A 26,277-nucleotide genomic window follows, 5' to 3' on the forward strand; every position below is an offset into this window, starting at 1 on the left:
TTCCAGTGTTAATAGTGATAATATTTACTCTGTGATATTGCGCAAGACACACGGCGCGCACACTATTTACCACGCGCGCCTCTCGGACACTGCGGGTCACATGGTATACATTTCGAATCGAGCCGAGCCGAGCCGAGTCGAGCCGAGCTGAGGGCGCAAGCGGTGGCGTGATTGGTCCACTGCGCTACGCTGCTCCGCTCCGCTCTGCTCTGCGCTCGAGCCGGGGAAAATTATCATCATCATTATCAATCCGGCTCGCGCTCGCTCTTACGCACGGCACTTCCTGCTTTCGCGCGAGTGATAAAAAGAGGGAGAGAGACAGAGGGAGAGAGGGACTGTGTGTGTGTTAGAGAGAGAGAGAGAGAGAGAGAGCGTCCAATGGAGCTATGTAACTAACTAACGGCTCGGTCACTTATTAACCCGTGTCCGGCGCAACAACCCCGCTACATAAGGCATGCGAAGCGGCGTGGAGGCCGGAGGCTACCGGGGAACGTCGGCGCAGGAAGGTAATGACGAGTGTGCTGTGAATATACTCCTCTTCTTCTTCTTCTTCTTCTTCTTCTTCTTCTTCTTCTTCCTCAGCTGGCCCTGCTTCGGTGTGCGCGCGTGGTGCTTATAGATCTATAATCATATATAGAAATAATCATAATCATATATAATAACATTCAGGATGATGATGATGATGATGATGATGACGATAGACAAGAAGATGATGAGTGCATATTAAATCCATTTCTTACAAGAATTTTCTATTCACTTCTATTCATGTATTATTTATAAGTATAAATATATTATTTATGGGATCGGGATTTTTTATATGCCGGATGTGATGGCATGGTGTGTTGATAAATATGGGCTGGTTGAAAGGATGAGAATGTGAAGCAGAGGCAGAAGCTGCAAACCGGGAGGTTTTAATTTACGCCGCTCGGTGTTGGAGTGTATTTGATCAGACTACTAAGTAGGGGAGTTTGTTTCGGTGTTGGAGGTAATGAGGTAATTGAGGAAACTGGCCTTCGTCCATTGCCGTGGACACGCTGGAAGTGAGAGGTGGCTGCTTATTTAAAGATTAGAATCAGATTATTAAAACAAAACAAAAGAGAGAGAGAGAAACAAAATCATTCAATGTATAAAAGTTGAGTCGAGGAGGAACTTTGCTGAAAAATGTCCAGCTTAGTCTGAGAGGCTATTAGCCTCTAAAACACAGGTCAGGGAAGCTAAGCTCGAGCAGCTGCTTGCCGGTCAGTCCAAGCAGAAAAAGTTTCACAAATAATAAACTAATATAAGGTAAACCTTGTATGTTGTTTTGTACTTGAAAGTCTAAAACAAAGCAAATGAAAATTAGTTGAAAGTTGATTTCCTTTCACTTTTTCTGATTGGTGTGATATATTCAAAAAATATAGATATATTTCAATTCTTTTTCCTTTGTCAGGTGATCACTGGACGACGATCTGACCCTATACACATGTTCCTGAGCCTTGTAACACGATCGCTCAGCTCCAGAGACCTTTAAATATATTTCAGGGTCCACGTGGTGTAAAGTGAGCCAGTACAACTGTCCAGAGCTGCTCGGGACAGTCCTGCCAAGTAAGTGCCTTTTTTTTTGTCACACCGAAAGAGAAGAGAGAGACGTGGATTGCTTCTCGGACGTTCAGATCCTCCCCTGACTTAAATACTGCTGTGAAGTTCTTCTGAGCGGATTGTGAAATGTACCCTCCTCTTATCGGTTGGCCTTAAAAAAAAAAAAAAAAAAAACGGACAAGAAGAAGAAACGGCTGCGGTGAATGGGGAACGTAATTTGTATGCTACCGAAGTTCAGGCAGGATCTTATGCAAAGCCTGGAGAAGGCTAAAGCACCTGCCTCTTTTACTCAACCTGTAGAGCGCGAATTATAAAACCCGAGGAGCCGAGGATCCACGTCTTGGATGGGATAGGTCGACACTGTAGATCAGGTGAAGCGCCGATCGAAAACGTAAAAACTAAAAGCGTCCTTGGTTTCTTCTGATACGACTCACGACTTCAAGGCTTCCGCATGGTCCTCTGGTCGAAAGAGCAAGACAAACTGCCCGACATGTCCGCGGGGACGGAAATCATAGAGGTGAAGAAGGACTTCATCTCGTCGAACGGCTCGGTGCACCCGGTCATCCTGGCCGCAGGGGCTGAGGAGAGGCAGCCGAGCGGCGGCGAGTACGAGCTCACTGAGGTGACCTCTTTGCCGGAGCGACCCGAGGCGGAAAACGAGCGGACGGAAATGGTAGTGATCGACTGTCGCGCCAACGCCAAGGGTCAGAGGGAGGAGGACGCTCTGCTGGAGAATGGCAGCCAAAGCAACGAGAGCGACGACACGAGCACGGACCAAAGCCCAGTGCCACCAGTTCCTCTGAAGGAGACGTCTTTTTCCATAGGACTGCAGGTCGTGTTCCCTTTCCTGCTGGCCGGGTTTGGGACGGTGGCGGCCGGGATGGTCCTGGACATCGTTCAAGTAAGTGTGTGTTGAATCAGACGTCCTGCTCGACCCATACTTTCTATTTAAACCCTAAATTTAACGCGAATTGTCTTACCACAAAATGTCCTACTACTGACATTTGCTTTTATTTCCACTCCAAGAGCATTTTGTGAAAGAGAGAAGATTTATTTATTGGTCTTGAAAGTTCCCCAGAGACCCCAGAGTTTTACAGTGTTTGGCTCTGCTAGGCTTTTGAGCCACTGAAGAGATATTAGGAGTCAAGGTGTTTACATTACACACCATAAAAAGCCCTGGGATGTGCTGATCCAAGCACGTTGCTCCTTGACGATGTGCTTTTGTCCCCCAGAGGCTTCACTACGCTGGTTTACTGTAAATCTGCACAAGGGCTGTTTGTGGAACAGTTTTTCAATACAATTCCACTTTATTACTCAGTCACCTCTTCCTGTTGCCCTCATCTGAATCAGTCAGGCTCCAGAACTGGACTTTTGTTCCAAGTGTGGTTTTAAATATGAACCTTTTTAATGATGAACTCAGAGCAGAAAGACACTTTAGTCAAGGAATTATTTCTCTTTAAAACTGGTCAATTCCATTGGCGACAGATCGAAGACGAGGGCAATATGGTACAAAATATCTTATCACAATACTTAGAACTGATTCCACAGTCTCCGTGAAGGTGTCATGATTGTTATTCTTAAGCTTCACGAAATAAATACGAACAAACACACATTTCGTTCTCATGCCGTCGTTCAAGGATCGAAGAAGAAAGGAAGAAGATACAAAATACAACAAAACACAATCACGTTAGCGAAGCTATTCAGTTATAATATCACTCATTTCCTAACCATTGTCATCAGATTGCAAATCAGTCTGTATTTACTATTTGAGAAAGGCCCGAAAAGTGTATTGTGACATCATTAATCATGATATCAGTATAATATCATCACATCATCCAGCACCAGCACTCAGGCCTTTCACTGGACCGTGACAATAACCATGTTCAGGTCGAGTGTCTCCTGAGTTAAACCTTAAAACCAGCAGAAAGTGAAGCTGAGTGATTTCTGATGAACTCTAAATGACATGCAGATGTGGGATGAAGAAGTTTTCAGCTATTTGCTACAAAATACAGCTGAAGTGTTTCTTTTGTTCTGGCAGAAAGTCAACTATTCAGAGGACTCGTGTAAAGCAAAGGGACTCGGGATGTTAATAACCAGAGAGAGAGAGAGATTAAGAAATAGAGAGAGAACAAGAGATTGTAAGAGAGAGTGTAAGAAATTGCGAGAGAGAACGAGAAAGAGAGAGAGCGAGTGTGATTATGGAAGAAAGAGAGAGATAGACAGACACAGAGAGAGAGAGAACAAGAGATTGTGAGAGAGAGAGAGAGTGTAAGAAAGAGAGAGAAATTATGAGAGAGAACGAGAGAGAGCGCGAATGAGATTATGAAAGAGAGAGAGACAGACAGACAGAGAGAACAAGAGATTGTAAAAGTGAGTGTTAGAAAGAGAGAGAAATTACGAGAGAGAACGATAGAGAGAGAGAGATTATGGAAGAGAGAGAGAGAAAGAGAGAGAAATACTGGGAGAGAATGAGAGACAGAGCCAGCGAGTGAGATTATGGAAGAGAGAGAGAGGCAGTGATACAGAGAGAACAAGAGTGTAAGAGAGAGTGTAAGAAAGAGAGAGAGAGACATGGACAGAACAAGAGTGCAAGGAAGAGAGAGAAATAACAAGAGAGAACGACAGAGAGATATAGAGAATAAGAAATTCAGAGAAAGAGAACAAGAGATTGAGATAGAGAGAAATACCGAGAGTGAGTGAGAGTATAGAAGAGTGAGAGACAGACAGACAGAGAGAGAGTGAGAGAGAGAGAGTGAGAGAGAGAGAGAACGCTGTAATTACTCGCCCATTCTTTTCCCTGTTTACTTTGTGTGCTTTTGTTTTATGTGCTTTTTTATTCCAGAAGGTTTAAAAATAACTTTAAAAGACTCTTGGTTCTCTAAAGTGACATTCAGGAAGCACTGATAGAAATGACAGGCCATCATTATCAAAATAATTCTATTTGTATTTATATTTATATTTATATTTATATTTATATTTATTATTGCATTCTTCTGATTACTCTGTAACCTGCAGCTTATTTCACTGGCCACTGGAATTATATAGGATTAATCTGAACTGGAAAAAATACAAGACTGCTTATAAATAACCTCAGATTTAATCCAGAGTTGTTGATTTGATAGATTATATGATATGATATAATATGATATGATATGATGTGATATGATATGATATGATATGATATGATATGATGTGATATGATATGATATGATATGATATGATATGATATGATATGATATGATGTGATATGATGTGATATGATGTGATATGATGTGATATGATATGATATGATGTGATATGATATGGTGTCACAGTACTTGCTGCACGACATATACAGAGCAAAATATTTAGTTTTGCTCAAAACCTCCCAAGAAAAACGTGTGAATTTAATCATAGACTTTTATTTGTGATAACACGGTAAAGCACAGGGCAAGGAAAATCTACATACATCTAATCAACCTTAAATCTAATATAATTTATCATTTTTTTAACATTCATTCTGGAAAAATGAGCAACAAAGTATTTATTTTTTTTTAAAATTAATTATTAAAAATAAAAATAAAAGATGACTACAGTATCAGAATAAAGTTCTCTCCTTTCACCTAGCCATACTTGGACCTTGGGTGTTTTGTCTGTTGAAATAAATAAATAATATTTAATAATAAATAAATAAATATTTAATTAATAAATAAATAAATAAAAAGCTCTGTGTTTGAAATAAAAATCCTCATTATGAAATAATATTTATTTATGTATTTATTTATATTTATATATTTATTTTGTTTGTTTGTTTGCTTACTTTTATTAAACTAAAGTTTTAATAAATTATATTTTATTAAATTTTAATATTTAATAAAATATAAATGTATAAAATAATAAATGTAACAAAATATAATATATAATAATAAATGTATTTTTTTTTAATATACAATTAGAGTCTGCTGCTTTAGCTTCTATTATTATAACATTTCTGTTTCTTAAAAGAAGTCCAAAATTCCACCTGAACATCATGTTTTTGTATTCCTTTATTCATTTTATTTGTTCTTTTACGCCGAGGATTTTTACTAATAATGCCGCATCATCCCTCCGTCACTTTGACGTCACCCGTGCGTGCTCTGGACCACGCCGAGCCTCATGGGAAATTGATTAATGAACTGATTATCAGAGCAAACAGGACATCAGAACACGAGTGATTTATTTCCCAGTTTCAGTCACAGACACCTTAGCACAAATACACTCAATAACAACACGCACTTACAGGAAGCATGAGGTAAACTGTTTTCTTTTTTCTTTCTTCTTGTAACTTTATGACCTTGAGATATAAAGGCAGGAAATTAACTTGAAAACCCGCTAAAGGTGTTTATTTGGAAACTGGTGAGTTTGTTTTTTTAGCGTAAGAATTGATGGCGTAATATTTCTGGAAAGTGTTCAAGAAAAAAAACACGTAAGATCAGTTTCCTTACATGTGGTGAAGACGGTGTGATCTTTGAGCTTGATGAGGCGCTACACTGGAACCGCATGATGCAGAGACGGGTGGATTAGGATTAGACTTTAGCATCCGGCAGAAATCCGATCTCGATCTGTACTGTGGATCGAGCAGAGAAAACATCAGGATGTTTCCTAACCCGCTTTCATCGATTACTTTACCTCTGAATGTATCCTGACGTATCGTGAGTCATCTGTTACGACTAATGACCGCATTTTAACGACCGGGTCAAAAACGTCAATCAAATCAAAAGCCAGTCATATCAGTCACATCATAGCTAAAGTGCGTAGGAGAGAGAGAGAGAGAGAGAGTAGACTCTGATGCTCACTCGACAAGTCAGCGAATTCTCCATTCAGGCTTGTTATCACGTCTCTAATCGATGCCTGGACATGTGCAGATAAGAAAAAGTGATCGCTGTTTATAATTTGTCTTTAGAAGTCTTAAGAAGATTTCCAGCTAAATCAAAGCAAAGCATGGTCTAGTAAGGTTGTTTGGAAAGTATGGAAAGTGCCTGGTGGTTTGGTCAAGACACAAAAACAAAAACGAGAAGAAGGCGAGAAGGAGAGCGAGTCCAGACAGTCAGCAGCCTATTTTTACCAGCAGGAGGAAAACAGACTCAACATCAAGCCCTCACACCAGCCGGTGTCTCAGCACTCCCACAGGAAGCCATTTTGGGTCTACCGCATCCAGACTGTCACTCCATTCTTACAGGAATCAGTGCAGACAAACAAGCGTGGGCAGTGCTGTGTTCTCGTTCCACACGCTCTCTTACCAACCTCATCGTTTTACAACAAGAAGCTTCTTTTTTTTTTTTTTATGTACTATACCGACGGGAGCTTTATTATTTTCTTTATTTTTCTTCCGTCTGTTTTTAACTCTTATGCTGTTTTGAAGTCTAAAGCAACACATCACATCCCTGACTTCCTGTGGGGGTAAAAAAAAACGCGTCCGGTTATCAGGAAGTCGAGTTTTTCCGCCTTTGAGTCACTGAAAGAAAGAATCGCCCCGGATTTTTTTACGAGGCCATAAACCAAAGTTCAGCTGATAGATAAATACCTTTATACACACAGGTGGTTTATAGCAAGTTTTTCAGCTTCTATAATAATAAAAATAATGATACTACTACTACTACTACTAATAATAATAATAATAGTAATATTGAAACATTTTTTAATGCACCTGAAAGAAAAAGTATAAATAAACAAACAAATTAATAAATAAGGAAGAAAAACTACATCTATCTAAAATACATTTTAAAAATGCGTCAAATGAGAGCAGTGAAATAAAAAAGGAAAATGAAAACAATATTAAATGTAATAAATAATAAGAAAGAAAGAAAGAAAGAAAAACATTCTATTTAAAAAATTAAATAAATAAAAAAATACAACAAATGAAAGCAGTGACAGAAAATAAAAGAAAAACAATATAAAATGTGAATAATAAATAAAAAGTATAAATAAATAAGGAGGAAAAACAGTCAATTGAAAGATAAAATAAATTTAAAAAATGCAACAAATGACAGCAGTCACACAAAAAAGAAAATTGAAAACAATCTAAAATGTAAATAATAATGTATAAATAAACAAATAATGAATACATGAAAATGTAATAAATAAATACATAAATAAAAAGAACAGAGTAGGGAGTTAATAGTTGACTGAAGCAGAGAAACAGAAGTGTATTAGTTAGTTTTGATTAGTATGGCTGCCTGGGTCACGGGGATCAGCACTGCACACTGACTCCATGACGCTGGTGTCTTCTCGGCTGCGTCACTGGATTCCTCTGTGACCATATATACCACAGCTTTAGAGGCTGTGCAATCTGAGACACGCTAAACCTGCAAGTGCTCAGGCTTCGAGGAGGCGCTGGCCGAGGCAGAGCTGCTCCCCAGAGACATCATCTAATATCTCAGAAGATGAGTGAGTTTACAGGAGAGGAGAGGAGGGAGGGGAGAGAAGAAAGAAGGAGAGGAGAATAGGAGGACAGGATTGGGGAAATTAGTAGAAAAGAGAAGGGGAGAGGTGAAGAGAAAAGGTGGAGAAGAGAAGGGAGGAGAAAAAAAGAGAAGGGAGGAGAGAAGAATGGAGGGGAACAAACAAGAAGGAAGAAGAAGAGAAGGGAAGAGTGGAGAGGAGATAAAGAGGATAGGATTGGAGAAAAGCGAAGGAAAGAGGAGAGGAGAGAAGGGAGGAGAGGAGATAAAGAGGATAGGATTGGAGAAAAGCGAAGGAAGGAGAAGAGGAGAGGAGAAGTGGAGAGGAAAAGAGAAGGGAGGAGAGCAGAAAAGGAGAACAGAGGAGAGGATAGGAGAAAAGGTGGAGAAGAAAAGGGAGGAAGGGAGAGATGAGAAGAGAGGAGAAAAGGAGGAGAGGAGAGAAGCAGGGAAGAGAGGAGAGGAAAAAAGGAGGACTCTCAGTAGCAAAGAAACCAAAGCCAATGTGGCAGCTGGCCAATTTCCAATTGATGTAGACCTTTTTTCTTCAGAGTGGCCCCTGTACTGCCAGGAAACCAGAAAAATGCCTGTTGGTTGTAGGTGGCCAAGCAGAAAGCCCTTAAGTACAATTTTTGCTACATTCATTTTTTTTAAAGAGGAACGCTCTGGTTAAATCCCAAGTGTTGCGTTTGGAGGCCGGAGAGCTCAGCACTTTTCTCTCCTCTCCGAGCTCGGGTGAATCCTCTGCATTGATTTAGTTGTCCAACGTCAGGGCTGTAATTGCAGTGCGCCAGTGGGAAGAGCTCTAAAGATAAGCACTTTCTCCACTTATCGATCCACACCGACTCTTGCTGCATTGCATCAAAAAAAAAAAAGGAAGAAAGAAAGCGCTAGCGGCTGCCGGTTACTCCAGTCATCAACTATTTCTTAAGGAGGAAAGTTGGATGAGGTTCAAACGGATGCGAGCGGCGATGACTCCGTATCTGCTTTTTGGCAGATGATGCTTGTGAAATCTGTGTCAGCATAAATTTACTGCCGGAGGATGAAAAAGTAAAGGAGCAGGAAGCTGGAGGCTCGAGCGCAGTTTGTAAAAGAGAAGAAACCGCATCTTTGTCTAAAAAACGTTCCTTGAAGGAATTAAAATTAATTTTGTTTCAGAATGGGGTGGGGGGGGGGGGTTTGGGGTACAAACTTTTGCACTGTACTCTAGTGTATTAATATCATGTAAATGTGATTAATAACACCTTTTTCTGCCTCTGCCAGGAGGTCACAGTAGATTTCCTCTCAGATGTTCACTCTCTCATGCTAATATTTTTCATAACCCATGGTTGCCAAGGGTGCCAGTAATTTTGATAGTTTGAATAACGTTGCGTTATAACAAGTGTAGCAGCTTTGCCTGGCACAGAATCCAGCAAATACAGAGAGAGAGAAGAGAGAGAGTTCTATCGAGTTACAGCTCTGAATCAATACACTGGTAACTGAAGGTCACGGAGAACCCACTGACCTCACACGCATGGTGCTGAAACGCGATAAAGGTTTGTCTTGTTCTCCTCGTCTCTCCCTGCAGCACTGGAAGGTGTTCTCCGAGGTGAACGAGGTCTTCATCCTGGTGCCTGCTCTTCTGGGTCTGAAGGGGAACCTGGAAATGACACTGGCCTCCAGACTGTCCACCGCAGTGAGTAACCTCCAAAACCGGAGAGAACCGGTTTCTCAGAAGAAGACAACAGGGTCATGCTGTTAAATAAAAGTAATCAATAACAGTGTAGAATTTTTATCCGTTTATAAGTACATATAGTGGTATGTAGGCTTTCTGGAAATGGCTGAGATTTTAACTCCAGGGTTTTGTGTTTTGTTTTGTTTTTAAATCAACCACAGAACATTTTTTTCATCATCTATTAAAGATCTACCATCATCAATGAAAGTCTACTACCAACTTCAACAATATCAGCACCTATCTAAGTAGCCTTAACTTGGTTAGCAAGCTATTCCACACCTCCAGTTTTATCAACTCCATTCATCCTTCATTTGGTGTGAAACCTTTATTATTCAAAGTTTATTAAAGATCGCAGGACGAGTAGAAGCCGATACACAGGTTTTCTTTTACTCTCAGCTTTATGACCTGACCTTTGGACACATGGCTGATGTGTAGCTGAAGGTGTGCTCGGGTCTCCGGGATGCGTGACCTTTGCGAGACTGTGTTTACGCTGAACGCTCCCTTATTTGTGGTTTAAGACCAACGGTTTATTTTGCTGACTTTGGACCAGTAAAAGACAGACAACGCTAAAAAAAATTGTCCGACTAAGAGAACTAGCAGAAAGAAGGATAGAGGAAAGCGTCACGGATATCAGCTACTGTTTGTGTTTGTTACTTTTATCTCACGAGCGAAGCCGTTTTCACGAGCGGCCGATCGCTGTAATAAAAGTGAATCAGATTGCGATCCTGTGTGACACGTTATCACACAGGAGTGACTGGAGGAGGAAACCAGAGCATCCGGAAAAAAACCCTCAAAGCCCGGAAGAGAACATGCAAACTCCGCCCACACTGGGTGGAGACAGGAATCCCTGAAGGTGCTACTCGAGTTAGCTTGATAACACTATAGAAGTGAGTGTGTATGGTATAGCTGCTATCATTTCTGATCCGGACTAAAGGTGTTATGTTTTAGCCTTTGATTCTCAGTCAATATTGCCAAGACGTCTCATTTTACCAGGAAGACACACAAGCAGGTGAACAAACGAGTTCAGTATTTAGTTATGTCATTTTTGTCGCCATTATCACGAGAAATAGTAACATCCAGTACTGGAGTAGAGAGATTCGAGCGACACTCGATGAAAAAAAAATGACCACGGGATTGATCTTAGGTTCAGTGACGGACCTTAAACAAGTCCCATAAAAATGCCCAGTGCTGTACCTGCTTAAAACCTCGCTAATCCTGATAAGCACAGGAGCGAGCGAGCGCACCCGTTGCCCTAAAGCGGCTTTCTACCCTCTCTGATTTGTCCTAAACAGCTGGAGCTGAATTGTGTGGAGGTGGATTGCTGCTGCAGACATTCCTGTGGCTGGTCTCTCACCACACAGACTCCACGAGAAACTTCAACACGTCTTTATAGCTGGGGCTTTTTAAGCACGCTCGCTGTACAACGCTGGTGTGAAGAAGCGTGCGCGTGACAGAAAACATCCTAAAATCTGATTAATGACTATAAAATGTCTGTAAGAGCTGGGCAGAGAGTTCACACAAGTCCAGCTTTATAAACAGATATTTTTACTTTCGGTCTGGAGAGGTTATGGAGAAACCAACAGCAAAAATTTCTTTATTTTATTTTACTTATTTTTTTGTTGCTGTTAAATGTTATTATACTTAATCTGTTAAGTAAAAATCTATTAATATTTTATATAATATAAAAAAAAACTTAAAAAATAACATTTTTATTATATTTTATTATATATATTTTTTCTTTTGTTATTAATATTATTTGACTATTAAATTTGAATACAATATAATATATTATTTTTATTTTTATTAAAATTCTTGATGTAGGTCTTTTGTATGTATCACTAAATATTTGTATATTTTTAGTAATTAAAATAATTTTATTATTATGATGACTATTTTTTTTCCTCTGATTTTAGTATTTATTTATTTGTTTATTTTATTTTATTTTTATTTTATTTTGTAGTAAAGCTATCTATGGTGATTATGCATCATGTATCATAGAAATCTCTTCAACTATCATAATATTTTTGTCGCATAATCCACATCGCCAGCCGTTGCATCTGAATTTACCTGAAATGTCCGGCAGCTTCTTTGCTGCTACCTTTTCTGTGTGAACAAAGCAGTTTTTTTAATTGGCAATTGAGAAAAGCAAGATGGATTAACATTTTGGACTTTTTATAAAACCCCAATCCAATTACCAGCAGATTAACAGCACTGTTTGTTCCTAATAATCATATTACATAAAAATATAATCCCACGCTCCGGCTGTATTAAATACACCTGCTGCTGTTTTGCCTAGAGGTCTGGCATCAGACGACAAAAAAATTCATGCACAAAAATGTCTCCAAAAATTTTATTATACAGATTTAAAGATTAAACTTAATAGTAATATTCGAATCAATATCAGTGTAGATATTTTAAAATTATTTTTATTGTGTGAAAATCCACGTTTGTTTAGTAGTGACAGAAAGACGTTTAGTTTGACGCCTGATGCTTGACAAAGGTGAAGTAGCCACAGGACACCCACCTTACAGCGAGTTAATGGCATAATAAATCCTGATGACATGATAAGGTCGTGATAACTTCCTTAACGCTGCAGCTGGTAAATTAAGCAATAAAAGTGATGATTATCATCGGATTAGCATCCCAACACACATGAGCAAGATCCGTGTTTGTATTTCTTCTATATTCAGTCACGATTCATAATATGGTCATTTTTATACCTAACTAATATACAAATTCTACACTGAAACATATTATAACATTCCTCAGTGCATATTATTTATATTATTATGTCATTATATCATACAGTCCAGTATAACAACACAGTACATTGTCATGTATAACTAATTCTCTGAGTCTAGAATATTCCGGATATCATTACCAGGCTCATGACTCAGCTGTCTATCTCATTATCTCCACAGTTATCTGTGATCTGTTTAGCGTCCTAATCTCGATAATATGCCCGTGACCCTATATATGTATGAAGGTTGAAACCCCTGGAGCTTTAGATCACACGTCTACGCCGAAAAGTAAAGGCACCGAGGTTGACCAGGTTATCGGTACCGTTTCTGCGGCAGCTGCTTGAATTCACATGCAGCTTATCTGTTATCAGGTCCGACTCGGTGTGAGAGCCAGACTGGCCGGGTTTTCCCCCCGCCTCTGTTTGTGCCACGTAAGATCTCGCACTGCAGAAGAGGCCAGTAAACTCCTGGCACAAATCCTGTTTCCTCCAATTTCAAACTCACACAAACACACACACACACGGATCCTCACACATCCACATATGGTACTTCCCCCGCTGAATGGCCTCTACCACCTTTGTCCTGCTGCCAGGGACATTTGTTACATAGCAGTGTAGCTAATATTCCCTTCTACCGTGGCAGCGGTAAAAAGAGAGCTGGACATTTCATTGACATCCCGGTGTGACCAATCAGGGGGAGCGAACACAGCCTGATTTCCTTAATAAGTCGGAAGAGACTCTGTATGCTAGGAGCGGTTTAACCTCAACGTGTTTGCACAAGTGAGAGATAAAGCGAAGGGCTGCACAGGAAGTACTACTACTGCTTTGAAAGATAATGAACGAGAAGCCCAGGCTCAATGGCAGTGAGAGGCCGCTCCTCTCCGGGGAAATGTATTCCTCCCTCGTCCTCATGCTATTGTCCTCGTCGCCGGTTTGGCCAAAGCTATGCTTCCACTATACTTCAGCGGGAGGCCACTGGTTAGTGTAAAGAAGGTTTAACCACACCCGGAAATTCACTTGAGCCTTACGTACGTATGTTTAGATTCAAATGCACTGAATTCATTTTGAAAACGTGGAAAGCGATCATCCCTTAAAGCTGTACTGCAGGGTCCGAGCCCCTCAACGTTAGCGTGCTTAGAGAGAGGGATGAGATAAGTGCGGGTCAGTCAGCAGGAGGAAGATGAGATGGATGCGTAAGTCAGTGGCTCAAACCCTCTTTTGTCCCAAGAACTGACCGCTGTTTGTTCTCAGCAGGCTTCGAGCCGATGCCATTTCACAACACTGGATATTCTCATTGTCTCAACACCAAGGTAGATGTTCAGCTCATGGCTGCTTATTTTGCAGTACTTGAAACAAACAGACACTTTTAACTGATACTTGATATTCACGTGCATGAAATTATTTTGTGTTAGAAGTCCCACAGCGATGTGGGATTCTAAATCACAGTGACTTTTATGACGGACACTTCGCATAAACCTAATTTTAAAATACGGGCGTATTCGGTGAGATAGATCTGTCAGGACATGTTCAATTAGAAGAAGAAGCCTTTACTGTCACCACAGGTAAAATACAGCACACTAGAATTCTTTTCTTCGCATATCCCAGCAGAGGAAGTTCGAGTCAGAGCGCAGGGGCAGCTATGATACAGTGCCCCTGGAGCAGAGAGAGGGTTGCTTAATTGCCCAACAGTGGCAGCTTGCCAGCACTGGGGCTTGAACCCCAACCTTCCAATAAACAACCAAGACCCACTTGAGCTTCCACTGTCCAATAAGCAAGTCAAGCAGGGGGCACCCAGATTTGAACCGGGGACCTCTTGATCTGCAGTCAAATGCTCTACCACTGAGCTATACCCCCACTCAGCCTTAACAGAAGGAGTCTCCAGTGTCCGAGGTAAAGCTGTAAACGGAAGTCTTCGGGACTTGCACCAAAAGTGCAACGTCATTCTTTATTTCATATCATTTATAATTCGCTGTGCTACAAGAGGAATCATCTCTTCATTTATAGAAAATGAATCAACGTTACCATGGTAGCAGTAACTCTGATGGATCACGTCACTGCATCGTTGATTATTTTACTATAACTGAAGGTTCTGAAGTGTTTACCTGCTTAATAATGAGCCAGTTTGACTGTCATTTCAGACCAAACAACAATCCAGGCAGCTTTCTTAGCATTAGAGTAGCTGAAAAATTTCCCAGAGTAATTCTGATATTATTCACAGCCTATATATTGAGCTGTTTGGGTTTCAACCAGAGGGAAAAAAAACTCCTTTGAACAGTGTCCAACAAACCTGACCATCAACATACTTGTACATGTGTTGTATTTTTAAAGAAACTTTGTTATACCATGTTGACAAAACCTCATGACGTTTGTCTCTTGTGGGAACTGCACAGCATGTTCAGTGGTGGCTGAAATGTATATATATATATATATATATATATATATATATATATATATATATATATATATATATATATATATATATATGTTACCTGGTGGAATATATGAAGCATTAAGTGAACAGAGAGTTCTGGAAGTTAAACATGCTGTATAATAGAATAGACTTCACAGAGAATCCAACGATCTTAAAAAGAAAGGATCTTGAATGTGTTGTTTTTTTTTGTCAGGGTGAATGGCTCTTGGTTAGAACATTTAACATCAATGAACATTTTCAAAAATAAATATGCCATTAGAACAACCATTTTCAGTTTGCCAGAAAACCAATACAGTGGAACCTCAGCATACGAATTTAATACGATTTTAATTATTGAATTCATTTTAATCATTTAGTTCTTAAGATGAAAATTTGTATAGCGAAATCAATTTTCTCATAAGAAATAATGTAAATGCAAATAATCCGTTCCAGCCGCCCAAAAATATGACCAATATTCCCAATATGAAGTGTATGTAAACTGTATGGCTGCTTACAAAGAACTGACCAAGCCAAGAATTCCATGTCAAGGGTCCTCACAGGAAGTCATGCCACCAAGCTTGGACTAAAAATAGAACAGACCAATCTGTCAACAAAAAAACACCCAAAAAGTCACACAACGAAGACAACGTTTGTATCGTGGGGTGACTCTTTCCAAACAGCTTTCACTGACTGAAATAAAATTAAGAAAATTCGTAAAGCAGCATTCGGTCCGGTTCAGTTCGTTCGTATGCCAAAAATGGTAAGTATGCCGATGTGAATGTCTTGCGCAATTTCAATTCTTAAGGCGAAATTAATAAGGGAGGGCATTCCAGTATGCCGAAGTTCCACTGTGCTTCTGGGCAAAGAACCGCTTTTTTCCTTAGTGCCATAAAGAACATTTGTATAGTCATACAGAACCTGTTTTTTACTACAAAGTACCTTTTATGCAATGGAAACATTTCTAGGTTCTTCACTGAACCATACATCTGAACAAAGAACCATTTAATAAACATTTTCTATGAAGAACAAACTGAAAGGTTCTTCAGAGAACCAAAAATGGTTCTTCTACATCATCACAGAAGACGAAAACCTCTTTCTGCTTGTTCCTGGAACCTTTATGTTTAAGAATTTTCTTTATTTTTCTTTATGTTTTTTCTTTAAGTTTATTGGTGAGTCGAGCAGGAAACGGATTTTAGAAGCTAAAGTTGTTAGAGGTGGAACTGAAGAAAAGGCACACCACACAATCGGTCTGAATCATCTGAGACAATTGTTTGGATTTGTAGCTTTTTTGTGTCATACCTAGACTTGAGAATTTAAAAGACTTTACAAATAAAAGTAATTTGTCGATACAATCAAGGGTACAGGTACATTCTTGTCACTTTGTCACTTGCTAGTATAAAAACAGGCTTGGAAATGTTCCTTTTCTGCCATTATATAGAGGAAATATAGAGGATTTCTTCATTATTTTGTACATCCATACTGATATTGTTAAATAATTCTTGTGTCATAATGTCGAAAGGGAAATTGTTTGAGCGTCGGATATTCAATGTTAGCAGTAAGCTTCCTAATCCTCTCGCCCTCTCATAAAGCTTTCTGCGATGGTGCTATAACAGGATCTGCTGTAAATACACTTCCTGTGTTCTCCTTCTGTCCCTCTAGGCTAATATTGGACAGATGGACACAGCCAAGGAGATGTGGAAAATGATCATGGGAAACCTCGCACTAATTCAGGTACCAGAATCCAGGAGATCCTGTTGACACGGCGTTTCACTAAACACACGACTATCAAATGTTTGAACAGTGTTTCGTTTTTCCTGGAAATAATCCAAAAGTTTAGACGGAGTAAAATGTTCTGTTCTACAAGAGATGATAAGAAAAAGCAGAGAGCCGAATATTTCAGAGAATTCAGAATATTTCAGAGACCCTGATGTTCATATTCCAGGTTCAGGCCACAGTGGTCGGTTTCCTAGCCTCCATCGCGGCGGTCATTTTTGGCTGGATCCCAGAGGGTCAATTCAAGATAGGTCATGCTGTTCTGCTGTGTGCAAGCAGCGTAGCTACAGCCTTCATCGCCTCCCTGCTGCTAGGTGAGAAACTGACGTCTTTCTGTTTAATTCTGTACAGAAAATCGTATAGTTAATTATATAGTAAAGACTGTATAAGGTGAAGAGTAACATGTGACGGTTAATATGGCGGCTGTATGATGTTCCGTACTTTAAGAAAACGATCCACTTGGAAAAGATGATTCAGAATGTTAGAAAGTGGATTGGATTCAATTCTAAAATCTGATAAATTTGGGAACTGCGTGGCTAAGTAGCTATTCTTCACTGAGCTGAACTCATTGTGTACGGATCTCCGAGTCTTTCCTGTGTTTGCTTAAACATCTCAACACCATCACAGCTAATATTTCCTCCAAAACAGGTCTTATCATGATCGGCGTGATCATCGGCTCCAGAAAGGTTGGCATCAACCCAGACAACGTGGCCACGCCCATCGCAGCCAGCCTCGGAGACCTGATTACTCTGGCGCTACTGTCTGGTATCAGTACTGGACTCTACCAGGAGCTGGGTGAGTGAGGGAATTTGGGTAAACTACTGCTTTTAAGGGATTTCAGGTGGCATCTAGTGGCAGCATGCGCTTACAGTGTGAAACAAACAAACTTTTTGTGCAGTTTTAATTGTTTAATATTTCTAGATTTCCTAGCTTTTTTAATAGAAGTCAACTTGTACCGTGGAATAACTAAAATTCTGTGAAGTTCTTTACCTTTTCCACATTTACTTTGCCTGTGTGTAACTATGCTACAGGTCAACGTCGCAAATCTCAGCCTCAAAATGTTTCACCTTTTATTATGTAAATTTGCTTTGTTGCATCTTTATGAGATCAAATCCTGACCTGGAGTCCTGAATTAGTCTTCTAAACATCAATAAAAAAAGAAAAATAATAATAAAAGCTGCAGAAATTCCCAGTCTCGGTTTTGCAGCAATTTCTCTGACCACACTTTGGGTTTATAAAGTGCAATTCTGCATCAATTTGCATAAAAAAGGCATGAAAACCGCTAAGAGTAATTGCATGTTTTCCTAAAAGTCAAAACAGTCAAGATATAAACATGTCCTAAAAGGTGAACCAACACTTACCCGATGTCTACACGGCAGAGAGTGGGTGCTAAATTACGCCCAAAAGAGCGCTGTTTGCGTCTGGTCTCACCAGGTGTCTGATTTGTGGTTAGCGTGGTGTCATGTTTGTGTACATATTACCACTCGTTAGATGCTAATTTTCATGCTTGGTGTAAAAATAACTCCTCTGAATTTATTTAAATTGAATTGCATCAACTCAACCTGCTCTCTCTGTTTCTCGCAGATTATAACGATTACGCCAATCCGCTAGTCTGCGTCTTTTTCATCGCCTTGACGCCCATCTGGATCCTGATCGCCCGGCGAATCCCCTCCACCCGAGAGGTGCTCTACTCAGGGTGGGAGCCTGTGATTATCGCCATGGCGATCAGCAGGTACAATATAGAGATACTTACACACCTGAGATCTTTCATCTCAAACTGTTTTAAGGTCTGAAAGTTAACTGAAATCATTTTGCAGTGTCGGAGGCCTCATCCTGGACAAAACCGTCTCCAATCCCAACTACGCTGGAATGGCGGTGTTTACTCCGGTCATCAACGGTGAGCATCAGATCACTGGTCATTAATTCTAGGCTTTTCAGCAGGCAAAAGTAATCAGATATATGCCTTTTACAGTAACTGATCCAACATAAGTTTGTTTTTTTATATTGTTCCTCTTTTTTAATCTAAGCTGGGTTATATTGAGTCTGTGATAGAGTGTGAATGTTGTTTGTGTTGCCCTGCTGTAGGTGTGGCAGGTAACCTGGTGGCGGTGCAGGCCAGTCGCATCTCTACATACCTGCACATGAATGGTCTCCCTATCACCGAGGCAAATCCGCCGCCTCAGAAATGCCCCACCCCCTGCAGCACATTCTTTGGCTCAGGTAGCTAAACCAGAACTCGCCCGGTCGCTCTGACCTGTTAGATCAAATCTGGGTAGGAAGATTGGGATGGTTTGGATTGGCTAGGAAAGACATAATAAAAAATTTATTTGTGTTATGGTGAACAGAAACTGATATTTTGATCGTATGGTTTTCCTATGAATATTATTAATATTATGTTAATGAATATTAACATCTGTGATTGTTAGCCATTTTTAAGAGAATGAGAAGGTTGTATTTAGACAAATGTATTTAAATATGGAAATTGCTAGAATAGTTTAATTGCTAGCAATTTTTATTTTTAGAAGCTAAAACTTGTTGAGAGAAATGTACTGTATATCTTGTATTTGTTCTTTAAAAACCATGATTATTTTTTATTTATTTATCATTAATATTTAAATATAATATAATATAGTGTTATTTAATAGATGTAATTATTTAGGTATAATACTGGCTGTTTAACCTATTAACTGAAACATTATTTAAAATTGCACTTTATATGAATTATTTTTTCTTAAAATCATTTATTATGTAAGAGGTCACTGTGCATAAAAAAAAACTATGACCTCAATGTCTGAAACTCACCCAGATGATGGACAGGGTTTCCTCCTACATCTCTCCACAGGTGTGAATTCTCGTTCTGCCCGAGTGCTCTTCCTCCTGGTGGCTCCTGGTCACCTTGTTTTCCTGTACACCATTAGCTTAATGCGGGCCGGACACACCACCCTCACCTACATCTTCATCGCCGTCTACCTGACCGCTGCCTTACTCCAGGTACGTGTGCTGATTCATCAGCCCCAGAGTGCGGTGTAAAAGAATCTGTAATAAAAGAAACTACAGGTCTGTCAGGTTTCTTTATTAAATAAATAATAAAATATAGTTTTAAAATAAAATATCATTCTATTCTACTGTAATAATAGTATAGTCTACAACACTAAAATACTGTACAATATTAAAAAACTATACAACTACACTGCTATACTACACTCAAATATTATACTATAGTATTCTACTAATATATTCTAAAATACTGAAATACTATACTACTATAACATACTAAAATACTCTAATACTATACAACACTATTATAGTCTAATACTATACTATTACATAACATTAAATGCTATACAACTATATTACAATAATACCATACTACTATACTACTCTAATACACTCTAATACTATAGTGTTCCATAACATAAAATACTACACTACTATAACACACTAAAATACTACACTACACTAATATTCTCTAATACTACACAATTCCATACACATTAATTACTATAACACACTGAAATACTACACTACACTAATATTCTCTAATACTACACAATTCCATGCACATTAATTACTATAACACACTAAAATACTACACTACACTAATATTCTCTAATACTACACAATTCCATGCACATTAATTACTATAACACACTAAAATACTACACTACACTAATATTCTCTAATACTACACAATTCCATGCACATTAATTACTATAACACACTAAAATACTACACTACACTAATATTCTCTAATACTACACAATTCCATACACATTAATTACTATAACACACTGAAATACTACACTACACTAATATTCTCTAATACTACACAATTCCATACACATTAATTACTATAACACACTGAAATACTACACTACACTAATATTCTCTAATACTACACAATTCCATACACATTAATTACTATAACACACTGAAATACTACACTACACTAATATTCTCTAATACTACACAATTCCATACACATTAATTACTATAACACACTGAAATACTACACTACACTAATATTCTCTAATACTACACAATTCCATACACATTACTATAACACACTGAAATACTACACTACACTAATATTCTCTAATACTACACAATTCCATACACATTAATTACTATAACACACTGAAATACTACACTACACTAATATTCTCTAATACTACACAATTCCATGCACATTAATTACTATAACACACTAAAATACTACACTACACTAATATTCTCTAATACTACACAATTCCATGCACATTAATTACTATAACACACTAAAATACTACACTACACTAATATTCTCTAATACTACACAATTCCATGCACATTAATTACTATAACACACTAAAATACTACACTACACTAATATTCTCTAATACTACACAATTCCATGCACATTAATTACTATAACACACTAAAATACTACACTACACTAATATTCTCTAATACTACACAATTCCATACACATTAATTACTATAACACACTGAAATACTACACTACACTAATATTCTCTAATACTACACAATTCCATACACATTAATTACTATAACACACTGAAATACTACACTACACTAATATTCTCTAATACTACACAATTCCATGCACATTAATTACTATAACACACTGAAATACTACACTACACTAATATTCTCTACTACACAATTCCATGCACATTAATTACTATAACACACTGAAATACTACACTACACTAATATTCTCTAATACTACACAATTCCATACACATTAATTACTATAACACACTAAAATACTATACCACTATAGTACATTCATATTCTCTCATATAATACTATACTATTACATAACTCTAAAGGCTATATTACTATACTACACTACAATAATACTATACCACTATACTACACTATTGTAGTCGAACACTATATTGTTACATAACATTAAATGCTACATTACTATACTACACTACACTAATATTCTCTGATACTACACAATTCCATACACATTAATTACTATACTACACTAAAATACTATACTACATTTATATTCTCTAATACTACACTATTATATTACATTGCATTATATAGTAATATACATAACATTAAAGGCTATATTGCTATACTATACTTATATTATCTAATTCTACACAATTCCATACACATTAATTACTATACTACACTAAAATACTATACTACATTTATATTCTCTAATACTACACTATTATATTACATTGCATTATATAGTAATATACATAACATTAAAGGCTATATTGCTATACTATACTTATATTATCTAATTCTATACTATTCCATACACATTAATTACTATACTACATTCGTATTCTCTAATACTATACTATTACATAACATAAAATGCTATATTACTGTACTATACTACAATAATACTTTACTACTATACTACACTATTATAGTCTAACACTATACAATACACATTATAAACACTAAATGACACTAAAATGTTACACTATTCTACAACAGTAAAATACTGTACAACTATATTACACTGTTAGAGTCTAATACTATACTATACGACACTAAAATACTACACTAATATACTTTAATACTATACCATTCAATAACATTAAATACTACACTAAATTTCTATACTACTATGTTGTTGTTGTTCTTCTTTCAGCTGCTCCCTGTTACTATTCCATAAACATTATATACTACACTACTAAACACTAAAACTCTCTAATACTGTACTGTTCAGTGTTATTCAATTTACTACACTACACTAAAATACTATACTATTCTACATTCTACTATAGTATTCAACCTAAAAAAAAATACTATAATGCATATTCCAGAAAGCATATATTTTGGTTTATAGCTACGAATATATATTGCGATATAAATATATATCCAATATGGATTTGGAATACAATTCCTGGAATATAATAAAATATTAATATAGTTTTAGCAGCAGTATGTTGTAATGAGTTCTGCTCCCCTGCTGAAGTTGACTTCCTGTAATTACCACTGTAAACACTTCACTGTATCACATTTCCATGTTAGTTGTTACTATAGAAACGCTAATGTTTTTAACCCTGTGATATCCTGCAGGTGATGATCCTGCTGTATCTGGCTGACTGGATGGTGCAGTGGATGTGGAAGCGAGGGATGGATCCCGATAACTTTTCCATTCCCTACCTAACGGCCCTGGGCGACTTGCTAGGCACGGGCTTCCTGGCTCTGTGCTTCCACATCCTGTGGACGATCGGCGATAGAGACACGGACGTGGGTGACTGAAAGGCTGTGCTGACGACCCGCGGAAAACCTCACGAGCCTTTATTTATCAAAAAACAAACCAACATCAACACAAAAAAAAATCACCACAATGAGATCTGCGATATTATGGCTACACTAGCCACTATGATTATAATAATAACTCGTAATACTATTGCTGTAGTAGCGGTATGTAATGATTATTACATTATGGCTTATCTTCTCATGGGAGAAGAGGAATCCTCATTATTTTTCAATGGGGATGTTCAGCCCCTTCTTTTATTGCTCAGAGGTGTTGGCAGCAACGTGGCGGGGGTTAAAAAAAAGAGAAAAAAAAAGAAAGATCGACTTAAACTTGAAGTTTTCACCAGAATTAGGATGTTCCGACACCAAGTGCTCTATGTGTAAGTGATATAAATGAAGCAATTAGTGGAAGTTTCCAGACCACAGCAAAGTGACCTTGAGTATGTGTTGATTACCTCTTAAGTTCCTCATTAATCTTTGAAAAGTTGGAAAACTGGAACGTTTCTTCTTTCTTTTTTTCTCTCCGAGCGACAAGCAAGTGCTCTTAGCTCGCAGACGACGGAACGAATCGGCCTTCAGGTCCCAAGGTTTTTTTGTTGTCGTTGTTGTAGTACTACTAAAGACCAAAATGGTAAACTTCCCTCATTGAAATGTCTAAAATTGTTCAAAGCCGCGAAAGCAAAAGACGTGGCTAGAAGTCTGAGTTACACACCAAGCTGCACATGAATCTAATATCAGATGGAGATCAGATATATCACCTCCACCAGGGAGTGTTATGGAATAAGATTAAACAAGCCTGCTGCTAAGAAAAGCTCCTGTGCTGTACGATTAGAGGGATGAATGCACCCCTTACGGTTAGCCACTTCACTTTCAGACAGTCCGAGGGGAACCTGAGCAGGTCGCTGTGCTTTTTTATTTTTCGGATTCTTTGCGAGCATGTAACATTTTTCTATTAAACTGTCTTCTTAATAACCGTGCTACGGAGCTTAGAAGGGCTACTTTGTAATGCAGATCCGCTGCATGATGGGGCGGGGCAGGATGGGGTGGGATATTTAAAAAAACAAAAACAAATACTGGCTTTCTCAGAGATGAGCCACAAGGATTTGCACCAACAGTTGACTAAAAGTCACTGATGAATAGAAGACCTGAACGAAGACCACAATGGTATAATAGTTGTATTTTTTTTGGTGAATCCGTCCCCTATGAAAACTTGAACTTGCTAATGGTTTGTCTTACACGAGCAGATAATCCTCGGTACTAGGCTTTAGAACAGGGAGATCTTTAACTCCTTTTAATCACTAGTTAATACATGTACACAGAGGTGCCAATATTTACGGTTTTAGTCATAGGATTTAGGATTTTTGGACACACACAAAATAATAAGGTTTTCTGCTTTTTTCCAATAAAAAATTACTGAAGGGGAAAGGACACAGGATGTGCTTGACCCTGTGTAGGATCAACACTGCAGAAAATGGATGGATGGATGGATGGATGGAGGGTTAGATGATGGATGGTTGGATGGGAAAAAAGGATGGATGGATGATCTTGCCGTTCAGTCATGTTAGCAGCTTAGGAGAACTTTTAAAGAAGACCTTTTATCTAACGGGACCTTCACAATTTGTCTCTGATCTAGCAATGTTGGCACCTCTGTGTAAACACACACACACACACACACAGAGTCACCTTTAACCCCCTAAGAGTTCAGTTCTAGTGTCTTCACTTGTCTGGTGTGTTTGAAGTGAAGGGTCTGTCTTTGCTTTATGTTATGCTTTATGCTACAACGGGGCCAGCAGAATGGATTGTGCTGAGCACAGAACATTTAAAAAACAAACAAACAAACAAACAAACGAAAGCACTGTGCGTATAATAGACACGGATTCCCTTCATACTGTAAACGTCGTCTCGCGACACCAGAAAGGTTCACTGTGCAAAGCGTACTGTAATCCAGGGAGCACTCGCTTCATTAGACTCCCGCCGTCTCGCGCATCACGTACGCAAAGCGTGCTGCGACGACGCGTCCAGCCGTCCTGAAGTCGTCTCGCCGCGCGGCTCGCGCCACCGCCGTTCCCCTGACTGCCCTCTGGTTGTGTATACTTCTTCAGGGTTTGGGATTGCTCTGTTTATTTATTTCTAGAGATGCATACAAAGCAAAAATGTGTATATATAATATATTTATTCTATAAATAAGCTGTTTATTTTTAATTGTATTCAATGTTCTTTTTTTTTTTCCTTTGCATTTTTTTTGGGCCAGAAGAGATGTAATTTACTGTATTTTTTTTTTTTAACATACATATCAGATGTCGGTGCCTAATACTTTCTGAAACCTCACACTCAAGCTGGTTCAGTAGCTCGCTGAACGTCGTAGGCCTTAACTGCAGCACGGCTCAACAACAACTAGCTTTTGATATGTTTTTGTTTTGTTTTTTTGTCCCTTTTTGTTCGTCTGTATTTTTTTTTTTTTTTTTTTTTGTACACCGCAAATGATTTTTAATGCATAAAATAGGAAATGTTTTGATTTTTGATTGAGCTGTTTTGCCGGCAGCAGAAGATCAGTGTACGATCGTAGGTAGAAGAGCAGAAACCACGAATAATCATAAAATAAATAAATAAATAAATCAAGCCAAGGTCAAATCTTTAGCTGAGCTCAGATATCGATTCAGTGTATGTTAAGCTTCTTCGAAGAGGAGCCAAACTGTGTAACAGCTATTTAGAGGTGCAGGAGAGAGCGAGAGAGAGAGCGAGAGAGAGAGAGAGAGAGAGAGAGAGAGATGTGTTTTGTCTATAAGAGTTTTGTAGACACGTGTAATCCACTCTTTCTTCCTGCTTCCTTCTACCCTGCACTCTGCTGCTCCAGAGGGGACTCAACAGCGGTACTTGTAAATTGCTGGAAATAAAGGAATATATTATTCCGTCTATGTGGCGTCTTTTCTTTCTAATGAGTTTTCATTCAGTTTATATGATTTAAATATTATGTTTTTTTTATTTTATATTAATATTATTTTTTATATTAATTAATTATTTTTTATTAATTTTTTATATTAATATATTTTTTCTAGATTAATTTTTATTAATTTTTCAATATATAAAACCCATCACCACATGGACTAATGAGTTTTATTTTATTTTATTTTATTTTATTTTATTTTATTTTATTTTATTTTATTTTATTTTATTTTATTTTTATAGTAGTCTCAGGGCTTCTTAATTTATTTCATAAAAGGAATTAATTGTTCCCCTGCAGAAACATCTCATCTCATTTTTGGAGTCGTTTACTTGTTTTTGCTTTATTAAATTTCGATCTGAATCCATTTGCATAAGTGAATAATTAGAAGAACACAATTATTAATAAAATAGCTTTATGTTGTAATTAAAAAATAATAAAATAAGAGGTCAT

General features: G+C 38.0%; 1 protein-coding gene and 1 non-coding gene across 3 annotated transcripts; one reads left to right on the forward strand and one right to left on the reverse strand.

Moving 5' to 3' along the window:
• On the forward strand, nucleotides 1–25,798 carry slc41a1 (solute carrier family 41 member 1). Of its 2 annotated transcripts, none has more exons than XM_058373130.1 (11): nucleotides 1–506; nucleotides 1,430–2,479; nucleotides 9,565–9,672; nucleotides 16,521–16,592; nucleotides 16,804–16,948; nucleotides 17,283–17,429; nucleotides 18,219–18,366; nucleotides 18,452–18,531; nucleotides 18,720–18,854; nucleotides 19,477–19,625; nucleotides 22,698–25,798. In XM_058373130.1, the coding sequence occupies exons 2-11, from the start codon at nucleotides 2,030–2,032 to the stop codon at nucleotides 22,881–22,883; spliced, it is 1,620 nt and encodes a 539-aa protein (XP_058229113.1). In that variant the 5' UTR covers nucleotides 1–506; nucleotides 1,430–2,029; the 3' UTR covers nucleotides 22,884–25,798. The 2 variants fall into 2 exon arrangements, with proteins under 2 accessions (XP_058229113.1, XP_058229115.1); XM_058373132.1 differs by lacking the exon at nucleotides 1–506 and adding an exon at nucleotides 672–1,284.
• On the reverse strand, nucleotides 14,234–14,305 carry trnac-gca (transfer RNA cysteine (anticodon GCA)). Its single transcript has one exon. It is a non-coding gene; the product is annotated as a tRNA-Cys (tRNA).
• Nucleotides 25,799–26,277: the final 479 nt, after the last annotated feature.

This window comes from Hemibagrus wyckioides, linkage group LG21 (genome assembly GCF_019097595.1).
Source record: "Hemibagrus wyckioides isolate EC202008001 linkage group LG21, SWU_Hwy_1.0, whole genome shotgun sequence".
Classification (NCBI taxonomy): domain Eukaryota; kingdom Metazoa; phylum Chordata; class Actinopteri; order Siluriformes; family Bagridae; genus Hemibagrus; species Hemibagrus wyckioides.